The sequence below is a fragment of the Sinocyclocheilus anshuiensis genome, unplaced genomic scaffold, assembly GCF_001515605.1.
Source record: "Sinocyclocheilus anshuiensis isolate Anshui unplaced genomic scaffold, SAMN03320099.WGS_v1.1 scaffold711, whole genome shotgun sequence".
Lineage (NCBI taxonomy): Eukaryota > Metazoa > Chordata > Actinopteri > Cypriniformes > Cyprinidae > Sinocyclocheilus > Sinocyclocheilus anshuiensis.
In genome coordinates, this window is record NW_015552595.1 from 177,933 (window position 1) to 191,139 (window position 13,207).

The window sequence follows — 13,207 nt, forward strand, 5'->3', positions numbered from 1 at the left end:
ACACACACACACACACACACACACACACTCACACTCACACACACCTCACTCCTCACGTGAAGCACATCACACACACTGTGGGTGAAGCAGTCCAGTTTTAATTAGGGTTAGACTTGGATTGAGTCTTTCACTGAGTTTGTTGCAGTGCATTCTGGGATTGAAGAAGGCAGAATAGTTTATCGCAGCACACGAGGTGTTGTGACACTCACTAGGTGTCAGAGCTCTTTCTTTGTGATTCACACGCAGCTGTGCTGATGGTTTGTGGGTCATCTCCATGACGACCGCTGTGACCTTTGCCCCGCAGGTATGATGAGTCACCCGCTCATCCCCATCTCTGAGCTGCCCGAGCACACGGAGCGCCTGAAGGCCAACGACAACCTGCATCTGTCGCAGGAGTACGAGGTGAGTAACGACCTTCAGCGGCTGAGCGCTAAACAACAGCACAACACTAACACAGATAGAACATGTGCTCTCTCAGTGGCAGCGCTCTCTCCCTCTCTCTCAGTCGATCGATCCCGGGCAGCAGTTCACATGGGAACACTCAAACCTGGAGGTGAACAAGCCGAAGAACCGCTACGCTAACGTGATCGCGTACGACCACACGCGTGTGATCCTCGCTCCGACAGACGGTACGACCGCTGAAGCTGCTGTGATCTTGAGTCTCTGTCTGAAACACTACACCAGCTCTTAGCAGATACACATTCATTCTTACACATTGTCCTCTTCTCTCCGCTAGGCATTGTGGGTAGTGACTACATCAATGCCAACTACGTCGACGGTTTCAGGAAGCAGAACGCATATATCGCCACCCAGGGGCCACTGCCGGAGACCTTCGGGGATATCTGGAGGATGGTGTGGGAGCAGAGAGCTGCTTCAGTGGTCATGATGACCAAACTAGAGGAGAAATCACGGGTGAGAGACTGACCAGACAGAACACACCTGACCCTAACACACACAACACTGAAGAACCGAGACACGTTTAGCCTTCAGCTGATCTTCTGTGTTGCTCTTGTTTAGATCAAGTGTGATCAGTACTGGCCCAGTCGTGGCACAGACACGTTCGGGGCGGTTCAGGTCGCTCTGCTGGATACCATGGAGCTGGCCACATTCTGTGTGAGAACCTTCTCTCTGCACAAGGTGAGACGCGTTTATATTTCTGCTCTCGCTCTAATCAGCATCCAGAGATCCAGAAAAACCATCCGGCAAAAGAGTCTAAAATTTGAGAGTTTAAACTTCTGTCATTTTTAATTCGGCCTCTTTATCTCAAACCCTCTAGCGCCACCATCAGTTCAAAACATCACCTGCATTTAATGAACACACAGATCACTCTTATTCCTCTATAGATCGTAATGAGCAGTGTTGGGGAAAGTTAAGTTACTTTTGAAAGTAATGCATTACAATATTGCGTTACTCCATAAAAAAGTAACTAATTGTGTTAGTTACTTTGTATGGAAAGTAATGCATTACGTTACATTTGTGTTACTTTTTGTCACCTGGGCTGGGTTTGCTTATTTGTTTTTTAATAACGAAAAAACAAAAGTTGTATATTTGAGAGCCTCTGTCTCTGCACTCTCTCCTGATTTCTCTCAACACGGGACAGTGAATGAGTGAATCAGTGGGAAAACAAAGTAACTTGTGTTACTCATTTGAAAAGTAACTCTTGTAAATTTAAAATTGATGCGTTACTTTACTAGTTACTTGAAAAAAAAAGTAATCTGATTACGTAACTCACGTTACTTGTAATGCGTTACCCCCAACACTGGTAAGGACTGCTCTCAGTTCACATCCAAAAAGTTATTAATAACTTTTATCTTTTTCAATGAATATGATGAGCCAAAATGAGATGTTACATCTAGGGTGCACTGAAACGAAGCGTCTTCATTTGCTGCGAGTGTAATCACTTCTACTGCAGATTAACAAATAAAATAGTTAATCTATTTTAGTAAGTGTTTTGTGTTTATTGTTTTATTTTAATTTTACATTTTATAATTTAATTAATTTTTAGTTCCACATGAATTCACAGACCCCAGTTTGCTCTGGATTGTAACACGGAAGGTTTCTCAGTGTTTTGTGCGGTCACAGTGTGACTCCATCATAAGCTCTGATCCTGATGTTTTTCCTCATCAGAGCGGCTGTAATGAGAGGAGAGAGGTGCGCCAGTTCCAGTTCACCGCTTGGCCCGATCACGGCGTTCCCGAATATCCCACTCCGTTCCTGGCCTTCCTCCGCAGGGTCAAAGCGTGTAACCCGCCAGACGCCGGCCCCGTCATCGTCCACTGCAGGTCAGAGTTCAGCTCTTCAGCCGAGTCACCTGTGTTTGTGTTTCACTGGTGTCAGGAAGCTAAGCTTTCCATCGATCCGTGCAGCTTTTCCTGGGCAGATGATAAATGTGTGTTGTTTATTCACTCACAAACGCTTCAGTAAGACTGTGTTATATAAGAGTTGCTTGCTTTATTCATTAATTGTGCTGTGTGAGGACGCCGCTGCAGACTAAACTCAAATCCACCCGGAACCGCACTTTCAAAACACTGCTTCATGAAGCTTCAAAACCTTAGTGAATCATTTGTTATGAATCAGAGCCTGTATCAGACTCACAGTCTGTATGTGACTTCAGTGAACAAGGCTTCGTTTCGTCATTAATATGTCAGAATTTCAGTGTCCTTATTAGCCTATGAACCAGTGTCTATATGGTTTTTACCTGATCTTGGATCAGTTTTATAAATTTGATACATTTGCATAATAAAAGAGTAGTTAATAGTCTCTTTTTGACCTGATTAAGCAAACTCTTCATAAAACAAACAAAACAAGCCCAAATATATAAATATATAAAATAACACACTTCATATTTAATGGCATTTGATGATTTGTTAATTGGATTTAATAGATTATATTTTCAATACAAGATTTGCAGTTGTTTTGTAAAAGGTGTTTTTGTACGTTTTCATTGCATTTACATCATTCTGATCCGCAGGCGTCACTAGCATGGCACATTTTGAACGCTTAGTTGATTCAAAGTTTAGAAAAGTTTCGTTTCTCCCATCAGACACTATCAGACATTGCGCCAGTGTTGATCTGAATCTTACAGAATTCTGGTCTGGACCGGGTCTCTGGACTCACTGACGTCATGCTGTGAGTTCACTGGTTTCAGTGCAGACGAGGGTTTGTGATAGTGAGCGTTTCACCTTCTGCTGCAGTGCAGTGTGATGCTGACATCTGCTGACCAGTGAGTGTGTGAGTGAGTGAGTGAGTGAGTGTGTGTGTGTGTGTGTGTGTGAGATTAGAAATGTTGCCGTTTCTAATTTCCATTTGGGTTCAATTTTTCATCCAATATTTATATTTTATTTTAGCTTTTTTTTCAATTAACAAAAACATTTTTTAAATAGTTTGTTTTATTTTGATTTAACTTTTCAGTCAGCAATTTTAGTGCTTCAACTTAAACTTAATAAAATCGTATTTATTTCTATTATTATTTATATAAAATTTAAATCTTATATGAAAAATGTAGTAAATGGATATTAGAAATATTGTCATTTGGGTTCATTTTCATTTAATATTTGTGTGTGTGTGTGTGTGTGTGTGTGTGTGTGTGTGTGTGTGTGTGTGTGTGTGATTTGAGTGTGTGTGTGTGTGTGTGAGAGTCTGGAGAAGAGTGTGATCTTATTACTGATGCATGAACACACACACACACACTCTCTTTCATAGTAGTGTAGTATCTTCACCAGATTACACACACGACACAAGCGGCAGCAGCGTTTCCTCACGGATGTTCTGCATCATGCATGTTCATCTGTAATCTGGATTATAGTTATTAAACCGTGTAATCCCACAGTGCTTTGTTGTGTCCACATCTGTCAGCTGAATGTGTCTGTCTTGATGTCAGCGTTCGGATTAGTGAGCAGAAACGGATCAGGGAAATTATACCGTAGTAAAAGCGTGGTGTTTGATGTGTGTCTCAGCGCTGGCGTGGGCCGCACCGGCTGCTTCATCGTGATCGACGCCATGCTGGAGCGCATCCGTCACGAGCGGACGGTGGACGTGTACGGTCACGTGACCCTGATGCGCTCGCAGAGGAACTACATGGTGCAGACGGAGGATCAGTACGGCTTCATCCACGAGGCGCTGCTGGAGGCCGTGGCATGCGGGAACACGGAGGTGGCGGCGCGCAGCCTTTGCTCCTACATACAGAACCTGTCGCAGGTGGAGGCCGGAGAACACGTGACCGGCATAGAGCTGGAGTTCAAGGTACGCTTGATAATGTGACACACACAGCTGTTCATATGGACTTCCATCACTTCTTAGATGATTTACTGTACACTACCGGAATAATTAAGAGTTTTTAAAATGTTTTTGATACATTTTATTTTTGAGGATTCACAGATTAATAGAAAGTTCAAAAGAACAGCATTTATTTAAAATAGAAATCTTTTGTAACATTATAAATGTCTTTACTGTCATACAGTTTAATGCATCCTTGATTAATAAAAGTATTCATTTCTTTTTTCATCTTACTCACAGTACCCTAAACATTTGAATGGTATGAATCACGATTTCCACAAAAATATTGTGCAGCACAACTGTTTTCAACATTGATAATAATCAGAAATGTTTCTCGAGCAGCAAATCAGCATATTAGAATGATTTCTGAAGATCATGTGACACTGAAGACTGGAGTAATGATGCTGAAAATACAGCTGCGCATCACAGAAATACATTACAGTTTAACACATATTCACATAGAAAACAGATATTTTACATTCTAATAATATTTCACTGTTTTCACTGTATTTTTGATCAAATAAATGCAGCCTTGCTGAGCAGAAGAATGTTTTTGTCTTTCAAAAGCATTACAACATTTTTATTATTCCGAACTTTTGACTGGTAGTGTACATACATCATTTCTACACAATAAATAACAATGGGTTGTTATTTTTTTACTTTTTATTTGTAAAGTGCTTTTCACAATACACATTGTTTCAAAGCAGCTTTACAGAACATGCATGTGTCTACATTACAATTTAGAGTGATCTGTTATCAGAAGTGTAATGTTCATTTCACAAATAAACAGTTCAAGGTAATAGAACCATACAGTTAGCTACCATTAATTAATTTCAGGCAGAAGCTCATTAAAGCGATTATTACAGGTGTGATCATAATGTTTACAATATAGAGAAAATGTATTAATTCACTCTTTGTTTAGATCATCAGAGTTTTGAACAATTCATATTTTTATGTTGAATTTAAATATGCATCTATTTGAGAATGAAAGTCTGCATAGTACATAAATAGTAAAGTAGTCAAAATAAATTATTAAGTCCTGGTCAAATGTTTCCAGGGCAGTTTTAATGTGACCTTCAACAAAGTTCAAATCTGTTCGTTTTAGTTAAACTCAGTTTGTGACCTGCAGCAGTTTAATGCCATGCTTCACATTATTCTGTCTGTGGTTCTGTCAGCGTCTGGCCAACAGTAAAGCGCACACCTCCAGGTTCGTCAGCGCTAATCTGCCCTGCAACAAGTTCAAGAACCGGCTGGTGAACATCATGCCGTACGAAACCACCCGCGTGTGTCTGCAGCCAATCAGAGGCCTGGAAGGATCCGACTACATCAACGCCAGCTTCATCGACGGATACAGGTACACCACTGGACTCCAGCTCCAGATTTAATGATGTTACGCGGTGGATAATACCGCTGGTGGTCACGTGTCGATGTGTGTCCAGGCAGCAGAGGGCGTATATTGCACATAGAAAACAGATATTTTACATTCTAATAATATTTCACTGTTTTCACTGTATTTTTGATCAAATAAATGCAGCCTTGCTGAGCAGAAGAATGTTTTTGTCTTTCAAAAGCATTACAACATTTTTATTATTCCGAACTTTTGACTGGTAGTGTACATACATCATTTCTACACAATAAATAACAATGGGTTGTTATTTTTTTACTTTTTATTTGTAAAGTGCTTTTCACAATACACATTGTTTCAAAGCAGCTTTACAGAACATGCATGTGTCTACATTACAATTTAGAGTGATCTGTTATCAGAAGTGTAATGTTCATTTCACAAATAAACAGTTCAAGGTAATAGAACCATACAGTTAGCTACCATTAATTAATTTCAGGCAGAAGCTCATTAAAGCGATTATTACAGGTGTGATCATAATGTTTACAATATAGAGAAAATGTATTAATTCACTCTTTGTTTAGATCATCAGAGTTTTGAACAATTCATATTTTTATGTTGAATTTAAATATGCATCTATTTGAGAATGAAAGTCTGCATAGTACATAAATAGTAAAGTAGTCAAAATAAATTATTAAGTCCTGGTCAAATGTTTCCAGGGCAGTTTTAATGTGACCTTCAACAAAGTTCAAATCTGTTCGTTTTAGTTAAACTCAGTTTGTGACCTGCAGCAGTTTAATGCCATGCTTCACATTATTCTGTCTGTGGTTCTGTCAGCGTCTGGCCAACAGTAAAGCGCACACCTCCAGGTTCGTCAGCGCTAATCTGCCCTGCAACAAGTTCAAGAACCGGCTGGTGAACATCATGCCGTACGAAACCACCCGCGTGTGTCTGCAGCCAATCAGAGGCCTGGAAGGATCCGACTACATCAACGCCAGCTTCATCGACGGATACAGGTACACCACTGGACTCCAGCTCCAGATTTAATGATGTTACGCGGTGGATAATACCGCTGGTGGTCACGTGTCGATGTGTGTCCAGGCAGCAGAGGGCGTATATTGCGACGCAGGGGCCGCTAGCGGAGACCACTGAGGACTTCTGGCGCATGCTGTGGGAGCACAACTCCACCATCGTGGTGATGCTGACCAAACTGCGTGAGATGGGACGGGTGAGTGACGGCCGGAGGAAAACACGCTCCATCTGGATCTGACTGAAGCAGTCGTAACATCCGTGTGTTTGTGTGTTCACAGGAGAAGTGTCACCAGTACTGGCCAGCCGAGCGCTCGGCGCGCTATCAGTACTTTGTAGTGGATCCCATGGCAGAATACAACATGCCACAGTACATCCTGAGAGAGTTCAAAGTCACCGACGCCAGGGTGAGTCATTTACCGCGGTATGATCAGGTAAAGCAGTCAGTCTTACGTTCAGATCTTTTCAGGAATGCACGCCAGAGACACAATTGTCCTGGCAGATCCTATCTGTTTCTATAGGCTCACACGTCTGGAGAGGTTCAGACTCATTGTCTTTCTCTCCACAGGACGGACAGTCCAGAACCGTCAGACAGTTCCAGTTCACCGATTGGCCAGAACAAGGAGTTCCAAAGTCAGGGGAGGGTTTCATTGATTTCATTGGACAGGTGCATAAAACCAAGGAGCAGTTCGGTCAGGACGGACCAATCACAGTCCACTGCAGGTGCGTTTCGAGATGAGCGTGAGGAGCATATCTCAGTGTGACCGACTCATTCATATCTCATTCTCATATAATTCTCATCTCATTCTCGTCTTATTCTCATCTCATTCTTGTCTCATTCATGTCTCATTCTCGTCTCATTTATGTGTCATTCTCGTCTCATTCTCGTCTCATTCATGTGTCATTCTCGTCTCATTCTTGTCATTCTCATCTCATTCATGTCTCATTTTCGTCTCATTTATGTGTCATTCTCGTCTCATTCATGTCTCATTCTCGACTCATTCATGTCTTATTCTCGTCTCATTCATGTCTCATTCATGTCTCATTCTGGTTTCATTCTCGTCTCATTCTTGTCTCATTCTCGTATTATTCTCGTCTCATTCATGTGACATTCTTGTCTCATTCCCGTCTCATTCTTGTCTAATTCCTGTGTCATTCTTGTCTCATTCTCGTCTCATTCATGTCTCATTCTCGTCTCATTCATGTCTCATTCATGTCTCATTCTCATCTCATTCTCGTCTCATTTATGTGTCATTCTCGTCTCATTCTCGTCTCATTCATGTGTCATTCTCGTCTCATTCTTGTCATTCTCATCTCATTCATGTCTCATTTTCGTCTCATTTATGTGTCATTCTCGTCTTATTCATGTCTCATTCTCGACTCATTCATGTCTTATTCTCGTCTCATTCATGTCTCATTCTCGTCTCATTCATGTGTCATTCATGTCTCATTCTCGTCTCATTCATGTGTCATTCTTGTCTCATTCACGTCTCATTCTTGTTTCATTCTGATCTCATTCATGTCTCATTCTCGTCTCATTCATGTGTCATTCTTGTCTCATTCACGTCTCATTCTTGTTTCATTCTGATCTCATTCATGTCTCATTCTCGTCTCATTCATGTGTCATTCTTGTCTCATTCACGTCTCATTCTTGTTTCATTCTGATCTCATTCATGTCTCATTCTCGTCTCATTCATGTGTCATTCTCGTCTCATTCTTGTCATTCTCATCTCATTCATGTCTCATTTTCGTCTCATTTATGTGTCATTCTCGTCTTATTCATGTCTCATTCTCGACTCATTCATGTCTTATTCTCGTCTCATTCATGTCTCATTCATGTCTCATTCTAGTCTCATTCATGTCTCATTCTTGTCTCATTCTCGTCTCATTCATGTCTCATTCTCGTCTCATTCATGTGTCATTCCCGTCTCATTCTCGTCTCATTCTCGTCTCATTCATGTCTCATTGTCGTCTCATTCATGTCTCATTCTTGTCTCATTCTCGTCTCATTCATGTCTCATTCTCGTCTCATTCATGTGTCATTCCCGTCTCATTCTCGTCTCATTCTCGTCTCATTCATGTCTCATTGTCGTCTCATTCATGTCTCATTCTTGTCTCATTCTCGTCTCATTCATGTCTCATTCTCGTCTCATTCATGTCTCATTCATGTGTCATTCACATCTCATTCTTGTCTCATTCACGTCTCATTCTTGTTTCATTCTGATCTCATTCATGTCTCATTCTCGTCTCATTCATGTCTCATTCTCGTCTCATTCATGTCTCATTCTTGTCTCATTCATGTCTCATTCTCGTCTCATTCTCGTCTCATTCATGTCTCATTCTAGTCTCATTCTAGTCTCATTCATGTCTCATTCTTGTCTCATTCATGTCTCATTCTCGTCTCATTCATGTCTCATTCATGTCTCATTCTAGTCTCATTCATGTCTCATTCTTGTCTCATTCATGTCTCATTCTCGTCTCATTCATGTCTCATTCATGTCTCATTCTAGTCTCATTCATGTCTCATTCTTGTCTCATTCATGTCTCATTCTCGTCTCATTCATGTCTCATTCATGTCTCATTCTAGTCTCATTCATGTCTCATTCTTGTCTCATTCATGTCTCATTCTCGTCTCATTCATGTCTCATTCATGTCTCATTCTAGTCTCATTCATGTCTCATTCTTGTCTCATTCATGTCTCATTCTCGTCTCATTCATGTGTCATTCACGTCTCATTCTTGTCTCATTCACGTCTCATTCTTGTTTCATTCTGATCTCATTCATGTCTCATTCTCGTCTCATTCATGTGTCATTCACGTCTCATTCTTGTCTCATTCACGTCTCATTCTTGTTTCATTCTGATCTCATTCATGTCTCATTCTCGTCTCATTCATGTGTCATTCACGTCTCATTCTTGTCTCATTCACGTCTCATTCTTGTTTCATTCTGATCTCATTCATGTCTCATTCTCGTCTCATTCATGTCTCATTCTCGTCTCATTCTTGGCTCATTTATGTCTCATTCTTGTCTCTCTCAGTGCGGGTGTCGGGCGTACGGGTGTCTTCATCACCCTCAGTATCGTCCTGGAGCGGATGCGTTACGAGGGCGCTGTGGACATCTTCCAGACTGTCAAAATGCTGCGCACACAACGGCCGGCGATGGTGCAGACTGAGGTAAAACACGCATCACATGACCGACAAATGCTGTTATCACTGACCTCTGAGTCTGTGGAAGATCTCAGTCGTTCTCAGGAAACAACGTCACTCATGCAAATAGTGTGATTCTTACTGGTATAGGAAAAGTGCAAAAATCTGCTTATTTTTTTAATCACATATTCCCATCTGTCTGTTCTCAGGACGAGTATCAGTTCTGCTATCAGGCCGCTCTGGAGTACCTTGGAAGTTTTGATCACTATGCAACATAAGAAGAACGCCAACCTGTACAAAACCTTCCCCCCCAACAACCCCACAAACACCCGCAGAGGAACGACGACGACACGTGAAACACACACAGACTGCGACGCAGAGCAGACGTTCTCTCAGGAGCTCCAGGAGACGCTCTGCGTCACAATGCAAACTATTACCTCAGTGTTCAAATATTGATATTAATGTTGTGGTCGGCTTTTTAGAAATATTAAACTATGGATGAAGATCTTCTTCATAACAACAGGAAAATATTACATGTACAAAATCTATTTAAAGCAAAACAACGAGAAAAAAAGAAACTATGAAATCAAAAGCCTGGATAATTGCTGCACCCTTCAGTGGGAGTTTCTTCGAACTGTATTTGCCAACATCAGATGTGAATGAGCGCGAGCCCGTCTGTGCCTGCTAGAGTCATCGTTGCCATCCCAAACAAACGCGTCGGCTCCGCAGAACGGAAGCAGATCTCCTACCTTCTGTGCCTAACGGAGCGACCGCAGCCAACGCCGTACATTAGCACACGTGATATAATCTCTGATCCTCGGGAGCTGTGCACGAGACGGACTGAACTCTGTGAATACTGTATTCGGTGTGTCTCTACATGACTATATGCTGCTTACACCGTGTTTGGAGGCCGAGGGCGTTTTCGAGGCTTGAATCTCATATCTGTATCATGTTCTTTTGCTCCTTTCTGCTGTGGCATAATGTACTCCGCTGTGTCTTTATGGTGGGACGACGGAAGAGCCTCGGTTATTGGGTTTATAGATAAATGCACGTTCTACAGGAATCGCGAGATTCATTGCCCAGTATTTCCAGCCATGCGTCAAACGCTAGAAAGATCTTCTGAGATGGTTGCATTCTCCCTCGATCAGACGAACCCGACGAAACTCTTCTCGTCATGTTTAGTTTAGCGCAGGCGTGATGTTTAGGAGTAGCGCCGGAAGCGAGCCGGTTCTGAGATCTCCACCTGAGACGTGAAGTGAGCCTTAACGTTGTTGTCAAATATTTAATCGACCTGATTTTTTTATTTCGCTTTGTTTATATTATGCTTGAATTTTTAAGGATCTATTTATTTATATGATTTTTATGGCAATATAATTGGTGAGCTGTGGTGTAGTTGGCCAGCTAATGTGACTGTACATGGCTCAGATGTACAGTGTTGTGCTTCGTATCCCTCTCAGATATTTTGATATTTCCTGTGCACTGATTGTTCTAGAGGAAGCTGACGGCCCGCGGCCCTCCGGAGCCCAAACCTCACCGAAACGGTAGTGAAGTATCGCTCCTTCGCAAACAAAACGGACGTGTTCTTAGACATTACACACGTTTCTCATCAGCATTATCAGTCGAGCTGAAGCACACGCAGAGAGACGATATCAGCCTCAGATCAGCGTCGCGCCGCTGCGTCACAAATCTGCAGTGTACAGTACAGCATACAGTGATGCACCGCGGTAAACTGCACTGACTCAACCCAACAAAATCTACCACGGTAATACCATGATTTTCACAAGTGAACTCCTGTCATTTTAACTGGAATCCACGTGATTCGCAGGAGGGCCAAAGATTTCCACGTGCAGATCTTGGTCACATGGATTCACAGCATTGACCAATGAAAAGCTGCTTGGTTTAAACGTGACTTGCTTGTGAGCTGTGCTTTTTACATCACGATGCTATTGACCAGAAAATTACGGAAGCTCATTTCCACCACGGAATATAAAAATAAAGCAGGTAATTACGAATTTTTCTCACAATTTTGAATTTTTTTCTCACAATTCTGAGTTTACCTTTCAAAGTGTGTTTATAAAATAAAAAATAAAAAGGTAATTGCAACTTTCTATCTCACAACGCTGCCTTTTTTCTCACAATTGTACGTTTCTATCTTGAGATTCAGACTTCTCTTCTCAGAATTGAAAATGTATATCTTGCAACTGCATTTCACAATTTTTAGTTTATATCTTGCAATTCTGAGTTTATTCAGAATTTCGGGGGGAACGTCAGAATTGTGAGTTAAAAAGCTGCAATTACATAAAAAAAAAAAAAATGTTTTAATGTTATTCTGTGGTGGAAATGGACTTCTAATAAAAAGGACAATACATCCTTTTTACCTGTAAATTTTTGCTAATGTGACCACACTTACACAATATTGCTGAAATTATTATCCACACGTTCTGTACATTTTAGTACATTAGTACATAGTTCTGTACATTTTCTGCTAATCGGCCAGGTGAATGTGGTTGTTGGCTGCTGCTGATGATCTCAATAAAGACAGAATATCAGCTGATGAATTGTGGTGTTCTGTCAGTAGTAGCGCAGTATCAGCATCACTGTACCGTAGTACCAGCTCATCCTAGTAAAGAAGACGCTGATCTGCAGGTTTTCTCTCTTCATGAATCGAAGCACACTGAGACGCGATTCTGCTCTCATTGAAATATTCTATCAAATGTTCCTTTAATGATGAAAGCACTCAGACGAACCAAAAGCAACACCTGATCAGTGAACGTGGGCCGCGTGCTGATGCACAGTAGTGTTTCACTTTCTCTGCTTATTGATTTCAGATCATGTATGTAGATATGTCGACTTTGTATTAAAACTGAACGACTGGATATACTGACGTGAAGACCGTGTGTGTGTCGTCTGTTATTTCATATTGCATATCATCTGTGATTATTTTAAACTCAAATGGAATCGACCGGTTTCTGATTCTCACTTTTGTGACTCGTGATCACTATCACATTTTCACCACTAGGTAGTGCTGCTACTCGCATACAAACACCTATAATCTTATAAACATCTGCAATAAATATATTTGTGTATGTGTGTGTGAGAGAGAGTTCATATTTGTGTGTGTGTATGTGTGTGAGTGTGTGTTCATATTTGTGTGTGTGTTCATATGTGTGTGTGAGTTCGTATTTGTGTGTGTGTGTGTGTGTGTGTGGGTTCATATTTGTGTGTGTGTGTGTGTGTGTGTGTATGTGTGTGTGTGTGTGAGTTCATATTTGTGTGTGTGTGTCTGTGTGTGTGAGAGAGTTCATATTTGTGTGTGTGTGTGAGTTCATATTTGTGTGTGTGAGTGTGTGTTCATATTTGTGTGTGTGTGTGTGTGTGTGTGTGTGTGTGTGTGTGTGTGTGCGTGCGTGTGTGT

At 41.3% G+C, this 13,207-nt stretch overlaps 1 protein-coding gene across 14 annotated transcripts in view; it reads left to right on the forward strand.

The window, feature by feature from the left end:
• LOC107665636 (receptor-type tyrosine-protein phosphatase S-like) overlaps positions 1–11,413 on the forward strand; it is a 51,015-nt gene extending 39,602 nt beyond the window's left edge. For all 14 annotated transcript variants that reach the window (XM_016456572.1, XM_016456573.1, XM_016456580.1 and 11 more), the window contains 12 exons: positions 305–402; positions 506–629; positions 737–912; positions 1,018–1,137; positions 2,128–2,282; positions 3,957–4,242; positions 5,451–5,629; positions 6,719–6,845; positions 6,928–7,053; positions 7,215–7,369; positions 9,684–9,819; positions 10,002–11,413. In XM_016456572.1, coding sequence (XP_016312058.1) covers positions 305–402; positions 506–629; positions 737–912; positions 1,018–1,137; positions 2,128–2,282; positions 3,957–4,242; positions 5,451–5,629; positions 6,719–6,845; positions 6,928–7,053; positions 7,215–7,369; positions 9,684–9,819; positions 10,002–10,070 — 1,751 coding nt within the window. In that variant the 3' untranslated portion in view covers positions 10,071–11,413. The remainder of the gene's footprint in view (positions 1–304; positions 403–505; positions 630–736; positions 913–1,017; positions 1,138–2,127; positions 2,283–3,956; positions 4,243–5,450; positions 5,630–6,718; positions 6,846–6,927; positions 7,054–7,214; positions 7,370–9,683; positions 9,820–10,001) is intronic.
• The last annotated feature ends 1,794 nt before the right edge of the window (positions 11,414–13,207 follow it).